Genomic DNA, 21,127 nt, shown 5'->3' on the forward strand with positions numbered 1-21,127 from the left:
GACGTAGTCATCGTCGAGGACATTTCAGTATTGTCGGCGCATTCGAGTTGGGGAGTCGAAAATTCGCTGGCCATAGTCGCGCGCGCGGAATGCTCTTTAACGTTCCGTCGACTTGTTTTGGTATATTTTAGTATTGCTTCAATTTTTTTTGTTGCATGTGGTGCTACAAACTTTTGCGCGCACAACTACACGCAAGTACTTATATACGTACACACACACACACACACACACAGTTATTTGAATATATATGCGAGCTTGTTGTGTTGTGTTGCATGCAACACGACGCGCTGCATATTTGGCATTTCGGGTCTCTCGTGTAACAGGCAACAACGGTAACAACAGCAACAACCGCAACTAAGTAGCGGATGGGTAGGTGGGTGTTGGAAGTAGAATTAAGATGACGCAGCGCTGGCAGAGCCGGGGTACAGTGCTAAACTTGGCTCCTGCCTAGGACATTTTTTCGGTTTCCTTCCGTGTTGCATAGTCTTTATGCGCTCGCTTGGCTTACAATGCAAGGCATATCCTGCCACAAGCGCGCACACACACTACTACTACTATAGCATGCACATGCGTGTTGTGTGTGCTTGTGGCACGTTGTGAGTATATGTGTGTGTGTGTGTTTGTGCAACATTTCGTATTACTTGTATTTTAAAAGTTTCACGCTTTTGCATTTTTCACATACTGCTTATGTATGCCAACGGATAGCAGCCAACCCCTTCCCTGCGCTCATATACGCCCCCACCACCCATCATTTTTGTCTTTATACGTCGCTCATCTCCTTATCCATTATGTTATAATTTCTTCATTCACATGTGCACTCTCTCCACTCTCGGCTAGCACTTTTCACCACGCGCCCACCACCCAATTACCCTGCACTTGCTCTACTCTCCTCTGACAGTTACTGCCGCCGCATCAGCTCGCTGGTCCTGCAACAGCCAACCACCCACCCACCTTGTTGTTCGCTTGCAATGCTGCACTGTCAGTTGTTGTTGCACTGTCAAGGCGCATCGCAGGCAATCGCAAGCACAAAAAACTCAACACACGCATAAGAAACGCAGCAAGAATGCAACACAACGTAAGTACAGCAACAAATGGAAAGCAAATACGGAGCAGCATAAGCAGCGCCATCATTTCGCACAAAAGTACAGGAAAAAATAAATAAAAAAGAAAGTTTATGGCGAAAATTTAAGTGACAAGCAAACAAAAAATAACTGCAAACACTAAGTAAAGGCAAAAGAAAAACCAAAGCAAAGTAAAAATAAAAACAAAAATTTGGTACGAAAATATTGTGCGAATATTTTTGGGTGTGGCAGGTTCGTGTTGCCTAAGAGCCCGCCAGTGCTATTGTCCCCGTGGCTGCCTGCTTGACAGGCTTTTTGTCGACGCTTTGCATTGCGTCCGTTTGTCGTTATTATCCTGCTGTCGCTTCTTTGTTATTCGGCTTTTGTTGTTGTTGTTCTTGTTGTGTGCCCAAGTTAGTGGACGCTGCCGTTTTTTGTTGCTTCTCGTGTCTACGCAAATTCATTTGTGTATTTCTCATCGAACTTTCGCCATTGCATGTGCGTGTGCGTGTGCGTGTCGAACCGAGAATTCTGCGTTCTTTTTTCTACAAAAATTTTCTTGTCTCCACGGTGTGCAGTACAAAAACTCAAGTGTCTAATAATACTAACTAATGTGATTAGTGTTTGAAAGCAAATCACGACAAACTCAATTCTCTGTTTACACGTGTGTTTCATGCAAATACTATCAAATAAAACATATAAACAAATATAAAGTTAATTAAGAAAGTGTAAAGTTTATTAATAAAGTGCGCTGAAGAAATATAAGAACCATTGAAAAATCCAATCAGTCGACAAATAGCCCAGCTATGCTGCTTAGATGTAAGTTGAACGCATTTTCGTTGTACAATTACAAATACAAAAATTAAAAATAAAATAAATTTAAATTATTGCAACTTTTATAAGTTCACTTACTCAAATTTTTATTATAATAGTGACACCTGGTGCAAAGCGATTAACAGTACAAAATAATATTTTTTTTAGATAATAATAATAAAGTTTTTGTGGACGCACCTCGTTATATATTTTCAAATATCCTAGTGACCTTTGTGTTTTGTGTGGAACAAAAATGAGTACAAGTTCGTGCTGCATGTCTTTTTATCTGCATAAGTATGGAAGAATCAAAGAAAGTTTTTTATCCCTTCAGTTCACGTTCATTTCCGTATAAAATAGTTAATAATATAAAAAAATTAAATACCGAATTCTAAGAAAAAGAAAAAAACCAAACTCCGTACAAAAACTTTCAGAAAATCGCTAATTTCTAGTATTAATCCATAACCTTTATTGCACAAAATACTTTGTACAAGATTTGACATACTTTTGACCAAGTTCTGTATAAATTCATTTCGATTGCTATGTCAGTATCAAGTTGATCGGTGTTGTCCTAACTTCATTTAACGATATACCACGAATTCTCAATCGTATTGAGGGCATCAATAAAAAATCGGCAAATCATTACTTCAAGATTTTGGTTGTTGGTTGTGGGTCCGTCATCCTGTTGAACTATGACTTCTCCTTTACGATAAGCACTCCTTTCCACAAATTCAGGTATATGGTCTGCAAATGATGTAGATAGTTTTCCTTATTCATTATTCCATAGTATTTTGTAGAGGTACTACATGCCAGTACGTGCCAGTAACCCCATACCGAGACGACCCTTCCACCATACTTTATTATTTGTGTAACCTGATTTCTTTGGATGGTCTCCCAAATGGCAATGGCAGCAATATTGTTTGCCAACTGGTTGAAAATAATTGAGTTTATATTTGATTGACCAGATTTCTAGCTTCCAGTCGTCTGCCAACTAATTTCGGTGCTCTCTGGCGAATTTAAACTGTTCCTTAATATTCTATATTGACAATGCCGGTTTTTATTTTTTACCGCTACGTATAGTCAACGTCGAGGAGTGCTCTTCTGGCCTTCCATTTACCAGCAAGCTTATTTGTTTCTATAAATGCGTTCTGTGGTGTCAAGTGCTGGATTCTTTTTGTTTGTTTTATCGTCTATATTCATCAAAATTTTATTGCGGTCTCTGACTTGTGATATGAAGACAAAAGCCCGCTTTTTTGAACGGTTATAACCACTGATTGGCTCATTTTAAGCACTTTAGATATCATAAGACCTGCCCTTGTGATAACTATAATATTCCCCTCAATGTGTGATGCTACCTACTTCATTATTTTGAAGGCCAATTAAACAAATGTATTAACTGTTTAAAATATTTTTATATTTATCAAAAAGTTGTTACCAAGCCCAATAAAAAAATAGTATGATTTAAATGTATTATTTGGTGTATGTTCAGGACACCAAAGAAAAGTTTGATATATATAGATATAAATGTATGCTCAAAATCATAAATACATAAAACCGTTTGGCTTTTACTGACTAATAAATTCACCTTTAATTCAACGAATTCGATGAACCCAATTGGCGAGTACTTTCTCCACTAAATCAAGTGGTATGACATAAATGGTACGTTCAATATTAACTTCTAAGGCTTGAGGAGAGGCTGGTTTACTGCTAAAGACCAATGACTTCAAATAACCCCACAAGTAGTAGACTAATTGCGTTAAATCACAACTTAGAGCCCATTCAATGTCACAATTTCTTGAAATAATCGAATTGCACAGCGATTGCACGTGCTGGCTGTGTGCTTGCCCGTCTTGTTGGCAGCAGATCTTGTCAAGATCAACTTCTTCTAATTGCGACCAAAAAAGCTAGTTAACATCGTTATATACCGCAATCCATTAATAATAACGATTCATTTTCAGCTTCATTTCGAAAGGTACGAACCGATTATTCCACCAGACCAAAAATATGAACAATCTGCTGTCAATTTAGGAGAATTTTATACGAATGCAAGCCCAAACTCTTGCTCAAAATTCGCCAGCTTGTGGTTTGAGACAGTCCCGACTCTTGAAAACGTCTTGGAGTCGAGCAATTGCGGCCTTCAACAACACTTGCCTGAGCGGTCACAATATTTTCATTACTTCGAGCGGTTCTTTGTCTTATTGGCGCCTGAATATTCATGGTGTCTGTAATATGTACGTTGTATTGTACATACATAATACCATGAAAAAACAGCAACAGACCATTCAGCCACCATGTTCGTGGTCTTCTTTGTAAACTGTGAATGCAACTCTTTGCCCTTCGGATGGCGAACACTGCAGCTGGCAGCAATCCGGAACAAATTAATTTTTGTTTCATCGCTCCACAGTTGCCATGAATTTTCGCTTGTAATCTTATCTTTAAATTCTTTGTCGCAATAACGGTATTTTTCCCGCTATGCTGCTAGGTGAAATAGAATTTGTGGCCTTCGTCAGCCTCTTCGGAAATATATCATTTACCAATATGGCCTTCAATGATTCTTGAAGATTAGAATGGGTTCTTTTTTAGCGTAACATGGAGATACGGTTGTCTGTTGTTATTGGTGTATTTTTTGGACGACCGCTAGTTTCGACATTATTTGAAATATTTTAGGCATTCAGCACGAAATACCAAGAACGCCTTAAGCTTTTAGCGATATTTAAAGGACTTTGACCCTCCGTCTGTAAAATGTATTGATGCAGAGACAGGTGAGAAAAAAAATGGCGATCCTGGTGACATTGATCCTGACTCTCCTGGTCGTCTGAAAAGAAAAAAATTCAAAAATTCTAAATCAGTAAGGATGCTGTTATAGTCCCTACCTCAGGCAACACGAAAAAAATTTTTTTTTTTTTGAATGGCGACTGCCTGAAAATAAAAATCATTTTTTACGCTCTTTTTTTGAAATTCCTAAATTTTTTTAAAATATTAAAAACAAAAATTTTTACACAATGCTGATAGAAACGATAAAGGATTATATAAAGAAGATTCACACAAATTTTTAAATAAAGTATAGAACTTGAGATAATGCCGGTACCGTGTGAGTCAAATTTCAGACAGTCTAAGTCATTTATTAGTGCGCTACGTACTGCGTCACTAAAGTAACTGCAGCTTTTAAAATAATTTTAATTTTTAAAAATCATTTGGAGGATATGTTCTTAAGGGTCTAAACTTTAAATACATATATGAAAAAAAATCGAATTTTTCAAAATTCTGGAGTAGAATACCCCCTTAAAAAGATCTAGTACTTTTAAAATAAATTGTCCGTTTTGCTTGAAAACCGAATTTTTAGTCAAAAATCTATTTTTTTTTAACCACCAGTTTTTTTTATTTAGTTTTTTCTTTTATTCTACTTATTATTTTGACCATGTGTGTATGTTGTTTTTATAAGTGATTTAATTACTTCCTACCTTAACTATTAACTGAACTTAAAAAATTTCAAAACCACTTCAATATCTTGAAAAGTATTAACACTTGCTGTGCTATTAAAGTTGAAAACAACGCAAATTAAGCAAGCTAATTTCATAATGCACTTAGTTGGTTACTTCTGTACATATGTATGTGAGTATTTTCAGCAACTTGTGCAATATTTACATTTCCATTTCTTGTGTATCCATGGAAAAAACGGCAAAGCCAGACGACCTTAACTGTGCTGATACCCGGCTATGCCACCTTTAACCGCTTCCAGCCAACCGAGTATACATTTTTTGCTGCAAACGTTAAAGCTCGCAGCTGCCATACGCTCTTACATACATATGTACAATGTATTCCAGTTTCAAGCGAATGGCAAAATACAGTCATAAGAAAACACACACGCATACGAAGACAACTTTTATACTTGGTTACATGAGAGTGCAAAAGTTTTATAATATTCCCAGCAATTTTACGTGTAAATATTTCATGTCCACGCCTTCAACCAAACCGCCCACCTGTCAGTGTTTTTGCTTTTTTTTCCTACACTTTTTCTCTCCCTGCTGACTGCAAGCACCGTGTTTCACACTCATCATCTTATGGTGTATACGAATATACATGTATCCTGTATCCTTTTCTGCCCGCAGGCTGATACCTACTCATTCATGCTAGTGCTTACTAGCAGCTATTGCACACAGTCATACATACACACGCATACATATTTACATGTATTTATACGAAAGCACTAAACAGAGTTAAACTCAACACTTGCCAGTCACGTTAATGCAATAATAAATAAATCCTTTTTCGCTTTTCGCTCGGTCGATCCGTCCGTCTGTCGTATGGTCTCGGTAGTTGTGGTTTCGTGTTTTTTTTTTCCTTTTTACTACTTTTTTCTCGACATTCATTTGCACAAAATTTCATTTTTATATGCTTTAAATGAGATTTCTTCGTTTGTTTTACTTTCCACTGCCTTTTATACTATTTTGTATATGTATATATATATGTGTGTGTATATTCCCCCTTATTTTATTTTTCGTTTCCTTTTTATATGCTGTTCTGTGTTTTTTTTTTTTTTGTGTTTTTGCCTTCGCCTTCCACTTAGTGGCTGTCCACATTGCACGCATTGCTAAGTGGTGAATATGGCTTGACAATCCCCACACACATATACACACACAGTCATTTCTAAGTAAGTTGAAACACCTTTCAGTGTTTCCGTCGCTTCCTTGTTTGGCATTTGCCTTTTCCGGTTTCACGGGTGAGCTGCTATTTCCAGCCACGAGTTGAGAGCATACGTACACAACCCTCCAAAAAAAAATGTCTGAAAATTACTTAATTTTACAGCCTGCAACTGGAGTTCGCTGCTCGACAAATATAAATTGCGCTTATGCAAAGGTAAAGACAGGTAAAGTTAGTAGCAAACAACTGTCAAAAAATTACGTTTCAAAAATAATTATTTCCCCATCAAATTAAAGTTAAAGTTTTAATATTGACTATACGTAACACTTTAAAAAGACCTCTTCAAAATATCGATCCGTCTTTACAGCACTCTTAAAGCTATGTTAGTTAAAATGTTCTACATGCTAAAGTTGCCTTTCCGCTTTTCTCTTTATATGACTTCGTTGTGTGTCCTTCGGTGTGAGTGTTTCGTTTCCCTCCTCCAGTTCAAACTCTCAGTTTTGATTTCAATTTTTCATCCTTCGTATTTATTTGCTGCGTTTTTTCTGTGTAAATTATTGCAAGTGTTGGAGCTTGCAAGAGCGAGCGTCATGAAAAACGAACGAACAAAAGTTGAAATGTACGAACTCTATTAAATTGCGTGCAAAAGCTCAACTAGGCGTTACTTGTCTCCTCGAAACTGTATCAACGGGTGGTACGTACAAGTTGTCGTATGATTTCAGCTCTACCAAAATATACAGCTGCGAGTAGTGAAATAGTAGTCGGTGTTGGAGTTGTACATACCTGTGAGTTATGCAAAATTCTAAACAATTTTAACATCAATTGAAATGGAAAAGTTTATCATATTTCCCTGTCTACGTTTATTAATAAAAATATTTTAATTTGAATGGGTGTAAGATATATTTATTCACAAAGTTGTGTTTATATATGAAATTTGATGGGAGCAGTAAAATAGTAGTAAAGTAATCATTTTTTTTTCTTTTTTTAAACTGAAGGATTTTTGGAAGTTCCGTCTATACGAGATATTAGTACTTGGTAGCATGGCCATAATTTTTAATAACAGCAATACAACGCCTCTTCAGACAATCTACGAGACTCTGGCATCTTTTTAGGGGTATTTCTGCCATGCTTGCTGCACAACCGTCCATGACAACAATTCCATTGACCCGAAACCTCTCCTTTGCCACCCTACTGGTGTGCTTCGGGTCATTATTCTACTGAAATATCCTTTTCAGCGGGATATCCTCTTCAGCAAATGGTATCATAATATATTGCATTATATCCACGAATTTGTGACTGCACAAAAAAATTGGGCCTGTTAGAAAAACACGCCAAACCATGAAACCGCCAAGCTTCATAGTTTTTGTGCTGAATCTGGGGTCGTACTCTCTATTAGGGGAGCGTCTTAGATACTGACGGGACCCTTTACCGGCGTATAGAATAATTTTCGACACGTCTTTCCACAAGATGTTGCGCCATTTCTCAATCGGTCCTTTGGCAAATTTAAGACAACTTGCTATATGATTTTTTTTAATAACGGTACTTGTCGAGGACTGCGGACATCGTAGGCCAGGCGGACACCGTAGGCCAGGTTCAGTTCATTCCGAATCTCCATAGCTGACATTCTATGTCGAGTCTTGGCACATCTTACAACTATTGGTGTAAAATTCTCGGAAAGAATCCATACTGCGCCCCTTTTTTCGTCTTTTTTTAATAAATAATTGCATTGTGAGTCGTTGTAGCTTAACACTCTACAATTCTTTCCACTCCCTTGTAGGATTTACCGTTGTTTATGACAGATTGAATACATTCTCGTTTTTCGTCACTGCAGTGCTTCTCGCGTCCCAAAAAAAAAGTGCAGTCATTTTTTTTTTTTTTGCTTTTTGCATTGAATAATTAATAAAAGATCTGGAAACTTAAACTTACTTTTTGTTTGATAAAATGAAATTTTTTTTATTAAAAATTATCTGTTAGCAATCATCTCATCGTTCACTACTATTCTATTGCTCGCTCATAAAAACAGATATCCCAATAAAATTGGCTTTAAAAAAGTAACGGTAAGTAATTCACACTTATTGTTGTATATAACAGAATCGTTATACTTCAGAGGATATAACTAAAATAATGATCGGCGGCAATATCGTAAAAGAAACAACATTTAAAACAAAACTCTCTTGGCCAATAGGCACTACTATTTCAATGCTCGCAACTGTATATGTATATATGTATGTGCGGATAAGCTAGGCAGAGACTAAACGATGACGGCGGCGACGACCCGACAATGACATGCTCATTGCTGTCTGTCTTGATAATAAACAGAGTTGCCATAGACGAAGAAAGGAAAAATTAGTGAAAAAACTTAAACATGATTCGATTTTAGAATATGATTTTATTAACAGTTGTAAACTCTCAACAAAAGATATGAATACACTACAATTTTCAGTGCCACTACTCATCCGGTATCAAGAGAGAATTTGTTTAATTTTTTAAAATCTATGAGCCTATCTATTTTGTCTCAATGACTTAGAGAAGAACGTAAAAATACTGGGGAGCAATTTAATGACCTGAGACATACAGGGTTTGTGCGGAAAGTAAAAAAATTTATTGAACCAATCGTTACAATGATTTAAAAACTTTCAAAATAGGCTCCTTTTGCGTCGATACAGCATGCTAATCATTGAAGGCGTTACGGAATTCATTCTCTGGAATGGTGAAGGTGCATGCTACTTAGAACCCCTTTCAACGGCCTTTTGAGGCCAGAAACCAAATAAGGCCTGAAACCACCGAAACCACACCACATATAGCTAAAACAAGATCTGGGTAATCATATCAAATATCTTTGTCGCAGATTTACCTAGTTTCACACAGAATTTAATCGCGTACCTCTGCTCAAACGAACGCTACATTTTACATTACACCACTCACAGAACTCTCCAAGTGCTCGGACGACTGACCAGCTGCTCATTTGTTAGCTAGGAACGTTCTCTGCCGAATCCACCCGGTGCGCCCAAGCTCCGAAGTACAGTCGCGGCGGAAGAAAATCAGTGCTATTATATTCAGGACGAACCCTGTTCATTATATCAGAAACGTACCCAGAAAGTTCAAATTATTTTTGATATGGCCTTCAGCTCCTTCAGCGAATTTCTTTTCGATCGACTGAAAACGGAGCAGCTATTTCCATTTGGAGAACGAGAAAACATCACACGGAGCCAAATCTGGTGAATGCGATAGATTATCATCATGTAAAATTCATTTAATTGTTCTATCACAATTTCGCCCGCTTTTGACGGATGTTCTCACGCCAATGCCTCAATATGGCCTTCTGTTCCTCAGCCTGTTTTTTGGTTTTGGCTCCCTCCCGTTCGATAATAGTTGACTTGTTTGAATGTGGAACTCATAAATCCATGTCTCATCGGCAGTTCTAATGCTCTCCATAAATTTGGGTTCAGAATTCCCAAGATCAAGCATGTCCAAAGAGACCCGTTTACGGTACTAATTCAGCTTTTTCTAGACGAGTCGAGCAATAACGCGTTTCATACCCAAAATATCCACAAAAATCATTCGAACAGACTCGCGAAAGATATCGAGCTCTCTTGATATCTCTTTAACACTTACCTGACGATTTTCAAGTACTATATCTTTTACTTTTTTTTTTTTTTTAAATATATTGATCACTTGAAGAAATCGAAAGTAGTCCAGAAAAAGGCCCGACACTGGCGGGAATGAAGTTCTACCCTGCTTTCAGAACAAAAATAGTTACATCCCGGACAGTATGTGTATTTGTTCTATTTTCATCTTCTACGAAAAACAAAAATGATAGAATTTGGCAACTCTTACACTCGGCAAAACAGCCACCAGCACGCTTGCTGCCGTCTGCGCTTTAGGAATCCTAATAGACTTTACGAGCATTACTACTGAGCTCTGAGCGGGAGGAGAGCGACGCGCACTAGTGGCAAGGACGTAAACGAGGACGTTGGCGATGACGATGGCAATGGTTGATACCGTGGCGCTGCTTGTTTGTGCATTTCCATCCGGCTGCTGCTACTCGTGTCAAATGCTTACAAAATTCACATACATAGCGACCGATTATATTACTTGTATTATTTTATAATATTCCTGTCGGTTTTGCTATTATACTCGGTACTCATCACCCTCGGCCTTCGCCCGCTTTAGCTGCGTCGTTGTGTCATTTTACAGACATATTTCTGTTATGCTGTTGCTCTTCGTCGGTTTATTTGGCCGACCGAGTTGAGGACGAGTTCAAATGAGCTGAGCGTCGTGTGCTATGTTAATATAGCGCAGTTGTTATTGTAATCTCAACCATATTACCCAGTTGGATGAGGTAGCTGACACGCTGACTCTCTGATTCACTGACTCACTAAACGTCGTGCCGGCTATCTGGCTGGCTGCCTAACTGGTTGCATGTCTACTTTATGCTGCCTCGCTTGAGGTTTGTGAAGATGGGGTGTTTTTCGTGGGGCCATATGCTTATAAATTTGGTTGGGCTTGTGGCCTGTCATGATTTGTTGTACGCTATGTTTGTTTGTAACCGCCGCGTGCTTGTGTTCTTATTGCTTTTGCTCTTTCACGGTTCGTGCTTGGCATTTGTTGATGCTTTTTATACCCTGAACAGGGGGTATTAAGTTTTCCATGAAGGTTTTTTGCAACCAGAAGGGAACGTTGGAGATCCAATGGAGTCTTTATGTTTATAAATGATCAGCTTATCGAGCTGAGTGGATTTGTTGTGGGCTCAGTCTATATATATATAGTTAAATTAGTTTTGGAGTTATTTGAGTAAATTTCTCCACAGCGGCCGCAGTAAATCAAGATATAGATCTTTTATACAATTTCATACTGCAAGAAATGCACTTGTGTAGGGTATTATATTTTAATTTAGTATTATTTGGTTAATGTTACTACTTTGGGGCTTTGGCGCTTTGGTACTTCGACGAATCGAACGAAGTTCTGTCCTTTATTTGTGTGCTGTGTTGCTTCCATTTCTTAAACGAACCCTCCCATCCTCTAGTCAAGAACTTTTTCGCATTTGCTCATTTTTGTTTTTCTTGTTTGATGGCTGTTATTGCTCTTACATATTTATTTTGCCACACAGCACACACCCGACCGCTCAACGACTCATACAGGCATCGATTTCAACGTCTATTTAATGTATTTGTTTGTGTGAGTAATCGCATGTGTATGTGTGTGTGTCTTGTTTTTCTTATTTAACATTTTAATATTTTGCTGGCCCACACTCATTGCCCCCAACTCCCAGACCTCCACCAGAGAGAAACATATGCATAACAGAAATAAAAAAAAATACAACAAAAACACATGTGGCTGTATGTATAATATGTATGTGTTTTTGTGGTGAATAAGTTACATTAAAACAGATAAGATGGGTGTAATGGCAAACTAGGTATTCATTTGAGTCTTTGTGACTGGGCGGAAATGTTGGTATCCATTACTCAAACCCATCACAAGTGGTGGATTATTATATTTGGTGTAGGTGGCGGCAGATGAATGGTTTGTTGTTGGCCCAGCAGTCAAGTGGTGGCATTGGTGATAGGTGTTAATTTCCACTGTGGCTGTATTATGTTATGTTATGGTTTGATGCTGTTGAAAGATTTCTGTTGCTTTTATTGTTACACTTTAGCCTGCTATTAACATTAGTACCATGCATTTTCCTATGTTTTTCTCTGTTCTTCTTAGACTCCCCTCTCTGGCTCTTTCACACTCTGCGACCGATTTTTGATGCTTGTAGTTGGCAGCATAATGGTATGGGTTGTCATGTGAATTTTTCGTAGACATCATAAATTTTCGCCTGACTGACTGTTGTGGAAAATGTTCTGTGCTTTACAGTATTCTTCCTATTTTCTACCACATTTTATATATCATTTCTTGATTTTTTTTTTCATATTACTTACATACTGTATTTTCATTTTCCATCACAAAAATATATGTACATACATACATTTATATATTTCGCTGTGGCACTGGAAAAAGTATTATCAAACCCGTCTATCAAGCATTTTGGGGTCGTTGTGGCTCGTTTGAGTGCACTTGTTATTGTTATTGTTGCTTGTGAAAGCAAAGTATTCTTACGCTCTCATTTTTTCCATATCTATTACACATATATATTTTATATAAAACATGTACTTTTGTATGCATTGCACGTTAACAATTACTCTTCGTTTCATGGCAAAGCATTCCACTGCATCCCGCTTTTCAATTCCTGCTCTGCATACAAACATACATACATACCTTACATACAAACACATTTATTTTTGCTTAATTTTCCTCATCACAATTGGAGCTTTAAGCATTCCCACATTTAGCCATAGCATCGAGCCGAGCGCATTCTTGTCGTTGTTGTTCGCGCTCCGACCTCACTGTGTGTCCTATTAGCTTTTATTACTGTTGTACTATTTTACAATATATTTTTGGTTCTCTTGGGTTTTAATGACCGTAAGATGGCTCCTTTATTTGACTTACTCGTTACTTTGCTTTTACGTCACTCATTTATTACTCGTTGATCCGCGCTTTATTGCTAATTCGAATTAGTTCTTATTTTGCTTTCCGATTCTATTATTTATGGCCTCTACTCCAGTTCAATTTCATGCCGCTGCTTAGGTTCGCAGTGCCAAAAAATTAAACGATGTTTTAATTTATTTGATTAGCGTTCGAATGAGTCTCCAAGCAGACCAAAGCTGCATTGAGGCAGTAGCTTCAAGTTAGCTTAGAAGAAGAAGACTTCTCGAATAGTAACATCCCTGGTGGCTCTAGAGAGCCCATAAGCAAATGGAGGAAATCTATAAAGTTTATAGCGATATCAAACTCATTTTACATAACCACAGGTGGAACCTAAAGTTTCAATTTGACCTAATTTGATTACTTCAGAGGGATAAGGACTTCAGATAAGATAAGACGATGCCACTGCTTTATTGGCCAAACTATCTTCGAACTGGATCAGTGACTTCTGATAATCCTCATATCACACCAAACTGGTTTTTGTTAACTTCAGAGGTTTTGATAACCTCTTTTACTACGGCTGGTTTCTTATGAAACTCATTGCTGTAGACGATTATACATAGTTTAATTGATATAGCCAGTCAATTTGGCGTGCGTTTAATTGATCCTGTCACTGTTTTCTGGTCTTATATTAAAAGTGATAGTTCCATTTTATGTGCTTATCTACGGCATAGCCTTGCGTAAGGAGTCAAAAATCTTATCTTCTAAAAAATGCTTATCGCTTAAGTCATCGTCCATGATTTCGCTCCTTACAGCAGGATGAACATTATGAGTAATTTATAGGTTATTAAGCACACTTGAAACTTATTCATTACTGGACTCTTATAAATAAAAGGTTAAGATAACAGATCCCATTTAGGGAGCTGTGAACGCTGGGCCTTTGTGATATCCAAAAGTAATAGAGTTGGAAAACCTAATCCTTATAGATCGACGTTTTGAGCATCCCACAAATTTGCAAAAGTTATATCAATCAAAGCTTGCCGAGGGTACGTCTGCTGAGAGGTTTCAACCGCAGTCTGGAAATAGCTGTATAGTAGTTGGAAAAGTGACTTGATGATTTCAGCTCGTCTTCCCCCATACGGCTTATATACTGCAAGAAGATCCGACATTTTCGATTCAAATTTTGTTCAGCGATGAACAGAAAAAATAAATTGTTTGGTGTGGTCTTAGGACGGTGGAATCATCAATTCATATTAAAAATTATGCCCGTGAGTACGTAACCGTCAATGGCCACCGTTATCGCGTCATTAAAACCGTCTATTTGATGCGTGAAATTAAAGCTCGTGATGTCGACAACATTCGATTCCAACAAGACGGCGCCACTTCCTACACATCGCAACATTCAATGAATATATGGAAATAACACTTCGATGAGCAGATAATTTCCATTTTAGACCAAAATCAAATTATACTAGACGGATGGACCATCTGTCCTTTGGAGCAATAATAAATATTCTCCATTAAATTTTGAGTTTCTGTGGATCTTTAAAAAAGTAGGAACCTCGAAATAGAACATCCTATATTTAGGCCTACGGTAGATAACTGGGTCTGTCTAACCGTAAAATACAAACACATACAAAAAGAAAGTTAATATTTAATACTATATTATCAAATTAAAACTTGTATTCAATTAAAAAAATTTTTGTACTAATACCATTTATAATCTTTTTTTTCTTTTTAGGTAAGAAACATTTTTCAACTCTTGTTGCATTAAACCTGGAAACCAACAAGCCAAAATGTATATGTACTGTGTGAGTATAAATGAACTTGTTTTCATGTTTATTATAATGCTTACAATTTTATTTGGAAAATACTGAAAAAGAAATCGAATATAATAATTTAAGTTATCGCTTAACTGAAACACATTCGATGAAATGTATTTCTCGAGAACTTGCTTTGATTAAACATATTAATTTTGTAAAGAATATGCTGTTTACGGCGAAGTAAGGTTTTTTTTTTTTAGAATTTTCAATGAAAATTGAGTCTAGTAATATATGTATGATGTTTCCTATATATAATATCCGTGGTTCCGAACACCTTTTAAAACGCTTTTTGATGGCTGTTTGGTATATGTATAGTACACCGAAAACCTTTTCCTGCCAGAAGCAGACCCGGTAGAACAAAATGATTGCTGAAGTGTTTCGAAAACTATTTTTTTGATTTGGCTGCGATTGAATTTGGCACCAACTGTTTTCATGTGTAGTTGTCACGTACTCACAACACGTTTTTCAAAATAGTAAACAGACTTTTCTACCGTAAATTGACCCCTTGAAAGGCACCGACTCGTCTAGTTGACCAGCTTCGTGCAAATACTTCCGAAATTCGCTAGTTAAAGCATGTATTTTAGCTTCTCTACACGTTTTTATCTACTTATACAGTTTTCTTATGTTAATATAATATATGCCAATGACTACGCAAGGTTGCAATCTCGATGTATTTACGTTGGCAACATTTCGGTTCTGGGCAAACATAGAATTTGGTCTATAAAAAATCGTTGAGTCATCAGAGTTTGTCATTTTCGCAGATACGAACATTAAGTCAGCTTGTGGAGTTTGTCATAAAACTCCTCCGTTACCAACTACTTACACGTACATATGTATGGAGACGCATAGATATGTTTGTTGTACACCGTTCCGACCAACTTTGCAACAATCACAAGATGTCCGCATATTTTTACATGAGCACAAGTATGACTAAGTACGGGTGTACTGTATACGTTTTTCCCCCTTTGTTTTTTTGCAATTTTGTGCTGTTTTTCTTTCATTTTGTCTTTTATATTATATTATTTCTGTATTCGCTGTTAATTGGTTGGTCTGAGTTTGGCTGATGTTGGCATATAAAATATTAAATACATGACACATATGGGAAGAAGAGATAAAGGTAATACTTAAATTTATATATGCATGTACTGCAACGGCGTAAATATGTATGTGCAAATGTACAGTTAGTGTCAAAAGAAAGTGTACTACATTTGTTTGCTATAATTAATTTTTTATTTGACGAAATATCTTCATGAAGTTTGAAATGGATTATTGTTGAAGGCAACGCCATCATATATGAAATTATTTTCAAGATTGGACCACTTTAACGTATGGCTGTCGTACGAACTGAACATTAAAAGTTAAGTTCTAGTATGAAAATATTTTTTTTATTTAAAGAAATATGTTTATGAAATTTGGTATAAATTGTTTTTGAAGGCAACGCCATCATATCCGAAATAATTTTCAAGATTGGGCCGCTAAAACACTTAGCTGTCATACAAACTTAACGTTAAAATTTTAGTTTTAGTATGAACAACTTTTTTATTTGACGAAATGTATTCATGAAATTTGAAATGGTTGATCTCCGAACGTATTATTCAGAACAGGATCGCTATATCATGTGGTTGCCATACAAGCTGGCCGTTCAATATCAAGCTTTTTTATGGCAACTTTTATTTGTAAAGGCTAGTATAGCTGTGGTGCAATCAAAGTTAAGAGTTTTTCTTGCCTTTTTTCTATTACGAGTACAGTAATAATTATCAATATAAAAATGACTATTTTTTGTAATTTTTTTTTTTAATTTTATTTTACATAGAGATTATTTATGATCCGTAACAGCGAAAATAACATAGTTTTTTTATTACAAAAGAAAAAAATATATAGCTTGTTCAAATGTATGTGCTCGCGTATATGTACATATACATATATACTTAGATAAATAATGCATAAAGAGACCACGCGTGTCAATTTAACGTTAAGTGATTATGTACATATGAACTTATTTCTAACACATATACATTTATACCATTATGGTATATAACAACTGTTATATGTAATTTCGTACATGTATCTTTCGCTTTTACCACTAGTATCGCTGACGTTAGCTGTTGGCATTATCGATCCTGAGCGGTTGTTGGTTGAGTGTCTTCTATTATGCCTTTTATGGCTGAAAATTTGTTGTTGTTTTTTTATTATTATCTTTAGTTTCTCTGTTCCTATATATATACACACAAAACTGTGTTTTTGCATATTTTGACAATTTGAGTATAATTTATTTTCCCCGGCATAAATCTTTTCACATTAGTTTGACGTACTAAGCACGCGGCTGTTATGCAATACTTTCACATGGTTCAATAATAATTTTTCTTACTCTCCGCTTTTTCTACTAGTTGTAGACTTATGAAAGAGCATGAAAATATGCTGCTTATTTTCTCCTGGACATCGCCTTGTTGTAAATTTTTTGAGTTGAATAAATATTCTTGAGACGCTTTCTGGACTTATTTGACCACTAGTAACGGTTCTCGTCTTTGAACTTTTTTGCGAAAATGTGTACTCCACCATTCGCCTATAAATTGGGGACTAAGTGTGAAAAGCATTCCATCAGGGATGATTCCGGCTGACGCAAAATGTTTTATTCGACAAAGACGAACTGTAGCTGTCTTCAATTCGCCATTTGCCTCGAACTTTGTTACACCCAGAAAGAAAGTCAATTTAGCCCATTGGCTTTAATTTTAGAGTTATTGATATGAAATATTCGCATACGTCGTTTCCTGCTCAAAAAAGCTGTTCATTTATCGAATCGCCAATATCGGACCACTAAAGGTCCATACAAACTAATCGATCGTAATCCAAGGCTTGTATGGAAAACTATTTTATTCGATAAGATATTTTCACAAAATTTAGCATGGATTATTGCCCAAGACTAAGCTACAAACTCTGTACAAATCGTTCAGATCGGACCACTATAGCATATAGCTACCATACAAACTGATCAGTCAAAATCTAGTTCTTGTATGATTTTTTTTTTATTTGTCGAGATATTTTCACGAAATTTGGTAGAATATTGCTCAAGACAAAGCTATAATCTCTGAAAAAATTTTTTTCAGATCGGACCACTATGCATATATGTAGCTCCCATACAAACTGATCAATCAAAATCCAGTTTTTGCATGCATTTTTTTTATTTATTAAGGCATTTTCTCGAAATTTGGCATGGATTATTGTCCAAGACGCACCAACCCGGAATATATTGTTCAAGTTTTTTGGTAGGTGACTGTGCCATAAGAGTCTCTCTTAACTCATTCCAGGTATAACCTAACATTATACTTCTTTATTTAAATTCAAATCCGAAAGAGTAAAAAATCGTCTCTAAACATCCTTCATGATGGATACCCATAAAGAATCATTTTTTAATTATATGTCCCTATTTTTGCACCGACTTTAAGAGTTTATAGCTTAAATCCGACAACCATTTATGTAACCAATTAAGTTTGAGTACTTGTAAATCGAGACGCGTGTCGATTATATTATCTGAAAGTTGTTCAACAATAAATTTTCAATTATGTGCTGGCATAAAAACATGAACAACTTTTTCAGTATACTACTACGGTGCTACACACTCGTCGCGTAGGAATCGCTGCGAAAAGAGAGCATGACACGGAATTTGTCGAGAAAATAGATTCATATCCTATTTAGTGGTTGGTTGCTTACTTGCACGCAATCTGCTGCTGCTACCGTTCCCCCCTCCCCACAGCAGGCGCAGCTAAGCAAAGCAATGTCACCTCCTGGACGGTTCCTGCTGTTGGCAATGCATACATCGCTGGCTGGTTTATTGATTTTCGTAACAAAGCTACAAGGCAGCCGCGACTCATCAGCAGCCAAACAGTCAAATAGCTAGCTAACCAACCAAAGCATATGAACTATAGCTGCATGCACATAACCACCTACCTACCTAGGAGTGAGTGTATATGTAACTGTGTAGTAGTGCACTTGTGCCATACAAGCGTGTATGCACATGTATATATATATATGTATATACATATATGAAAATGTGTTTGTGTATGCATATATATGGGCATTAGTTGTGTAGTCAACATCCGAATTTCTGTCGGCTTGTCGGTTACCTGTCGCAAAACGCAGTTACAGCCGCCGATGCAGTCGTCGTCGTCATTGCAGCCATCCCTTGCATTGCGTAGCAACTCGTACTTACAAATAAGTTAGCGCAAACTAACACTCACTTCTCTATACACCAAACAACTGGGGCCTTTCTCCTTCGCCAACCTATATGCATGCATGTATGTATGTAGGTGTGTAGCGCTTCCTGGTCCAATTCAAAGCAGCGACTACAACTATTCGTCGCTAACGTTCGTGTGGTGCGTCGCAATGCTGTTGCTGCAACCGTCAAAAGGATATCAGCCGAATAGTTTCGCCTAACGGCAAAACAACGAGCAACTTGCTCTACAGCAACAACAACATCATCAAAATCAAACGCAGAAGATTGGCGTGGCGGCAGGCATATCTAATAAACGCGTTTCTGTCAGCAGCCCATGTATGTGTGTATGTGTGTGTGTTTCTGTAGGAGCATATTTATTTGTATAGGCGCTGGCCGCTTGGTCGTCGCGCGCGCTGCTACATCCGTTGTATATCTCTACCCAGTTTTCGGTCCAGCGTCATCATGCGTGGGTACACGGCTACCGAAAGCTATACACGCGTCTGTAGTCAACGCATTTGCTGTGTTGCTTGAAAACGCAGCGTTTGTAGTTATGCGTTGATTGGTTGGTTGTGCCTGGTTGGTCACATGATGGTGGCGTTACTCATACGCCCCGCACGTCAGAACTGCTGTAGCGCGCTACTTGCTGCCTCAAACTTGCTATAAGCAATTCCAGTTAGAAATTAAACTAAACGCACACACATATACATAGACGAAGTGTAGTTGCGCTACTTTACGCAAATTCAAATAAACAAATACATATACTTAAGTATGGATACTAAATCCATTTATATGCCCTGGTTTGGGATATAACTCTGAATTTTTTTTAATATGTTCTAATAATTGTTCAATATTTCTTTGAGTGCTTTCCAAATAAATAATAATATAGTGATACTTAAATTTTAAAACACTTTTGAAAATATGTATGTGTTCTGTTTCTTTTCTACTACCACTATGCAATACAAACCATTTTTCAAGTAATAATAAACTGAACCGATGCGGGCTTATGTACAGATACCTGGCGAAGGTTAGGAGTTTTTCGCAATAATATGTTGACTTGAGAATTTTGGAGGTGGGCTCCTCAAAATATGGGTTCGTTTCGGTAAATTCAAATGTTTGTCGAAGGAATGGTATTAAATTCAATTAATATCAAGATTTCAAGAACCAAAAATTACATGAAATTGTTTTTGCTAAAGCTACAGATGTTTTTTGCACTAGTTGTGCGAGGATGTCAAACATTTTTTTGAATTTCCTTGGGATTTTTAGCAACTTTTGAAGTTCTGAATCTGAAGTTACAGGTTTTTATGTTCGAAAAGGCTACATGCTCATTATACCTTGAGCGAAATATACCATATTAAGTAAGCCAGAAGACAACGTTGTATATGCATTGTGACAAAAAAGTACTTGAAAATTGTAAAAATTATTTATAAAATTTTTTCATCAGATGTTATACATTTATGCCAACCATTCTTCCAGACTCAAATGTTCTGCAGCGAATTTTGTTTTATCTCTTTGATCGACTGAAAACGGGTTCCACAGAGCGGCAATTACAGTTTAGGAAACAAAAAAAAATCACACTGAACCAAATCTGATGAATACGATAGTTGATCGATGATATTCATTGCGTTTTTGGCTTTAAATTCGGGTACAATCGTTCCTCGATGTGTTTTTGCATTATCGTTGTGTAAAATCCATGAATTGTTCTTCTACAATTCCGGCCGCTTTCGACGGATTTTCTCACGCAAACGTCTCAATACGGCCAAATATAATTCCTATCTGTCACTTGTGAACAAGTTCATGATGCACTAAACCACGAATGTAGAAAAAAACATTGAGCATTCCCTTGATTTTTCACCATGAAAAACCTTTCTTCAATTTAATTTTCTAAAAAATCAGATCGCGAAAAACAATTTTAAAAAAATTCAGTCAAACTTACGAAGTAACATCAAAGCAAAAAAATATGTGAGAACAATTTTTAATTACGAAATTCTGGATCCGTCAGTTGTGCAGCAGTAATTTCCAGCTTCTCTAGTTTTTTAAGTAAACTCGTCTTTTACTCGAAGTCTCGAAGAAGACTTAAGGAATCTGTAAAGTAACCTCGCCTAGTCGTTGGTTGC

General features: G+C 36.8%; 1 protein-coding gene across 2 annotated transcripts in view; it reads left to right on the forward strand.

Moving 5' to 3' along the window:
* The window catches only part of LOC108977416 (serine/threonine-protein kinase tousled-like 2), a 186,751-nt gene that overhangs the window by 97,282 nt on the left and 68,342 nt on the right, over positions 1 to 21,127 (forward strand). Inside the window, exon 1 of one of the 2 annotated variants that reach the window (XM_018947090.1) lies at positions 14,722 to 14,791. The exons of the other annotated variant lie outside the window; for it this stretch is intronic. Coding sequence (XP_018802635.1) covers positions 14,777 to 14,791 — 15 coding nt within the window. The 5' untranslated portion in view covers positions 14,722 to 14,776. Of the gene's footprint in view, positions 1 to 14,721; positions 14,792 to 21,127 lie in introns of those variants that run through there. 2 annotated transcript variants of the gene reach the window in all.

This window comes from Bactrocera latifrons, unplaced genomic scaffold (assembly GCF_001853355.1).
Source record: "Bactrocera latifrons isolate USDA-ARS-PBARC rearing strain unplaced genomic scaffold, ASM185335v1 scaffold_89, whole genome shotgun sequence".
In the NCBI taxonomy this organism is placed as follows: domain Eukaryota; kingdom Metazoa; phylum Arthropoda; class Insecta; order Diptera; family Tephritidae; genus Bactrocera; species Bactrocera latifrons.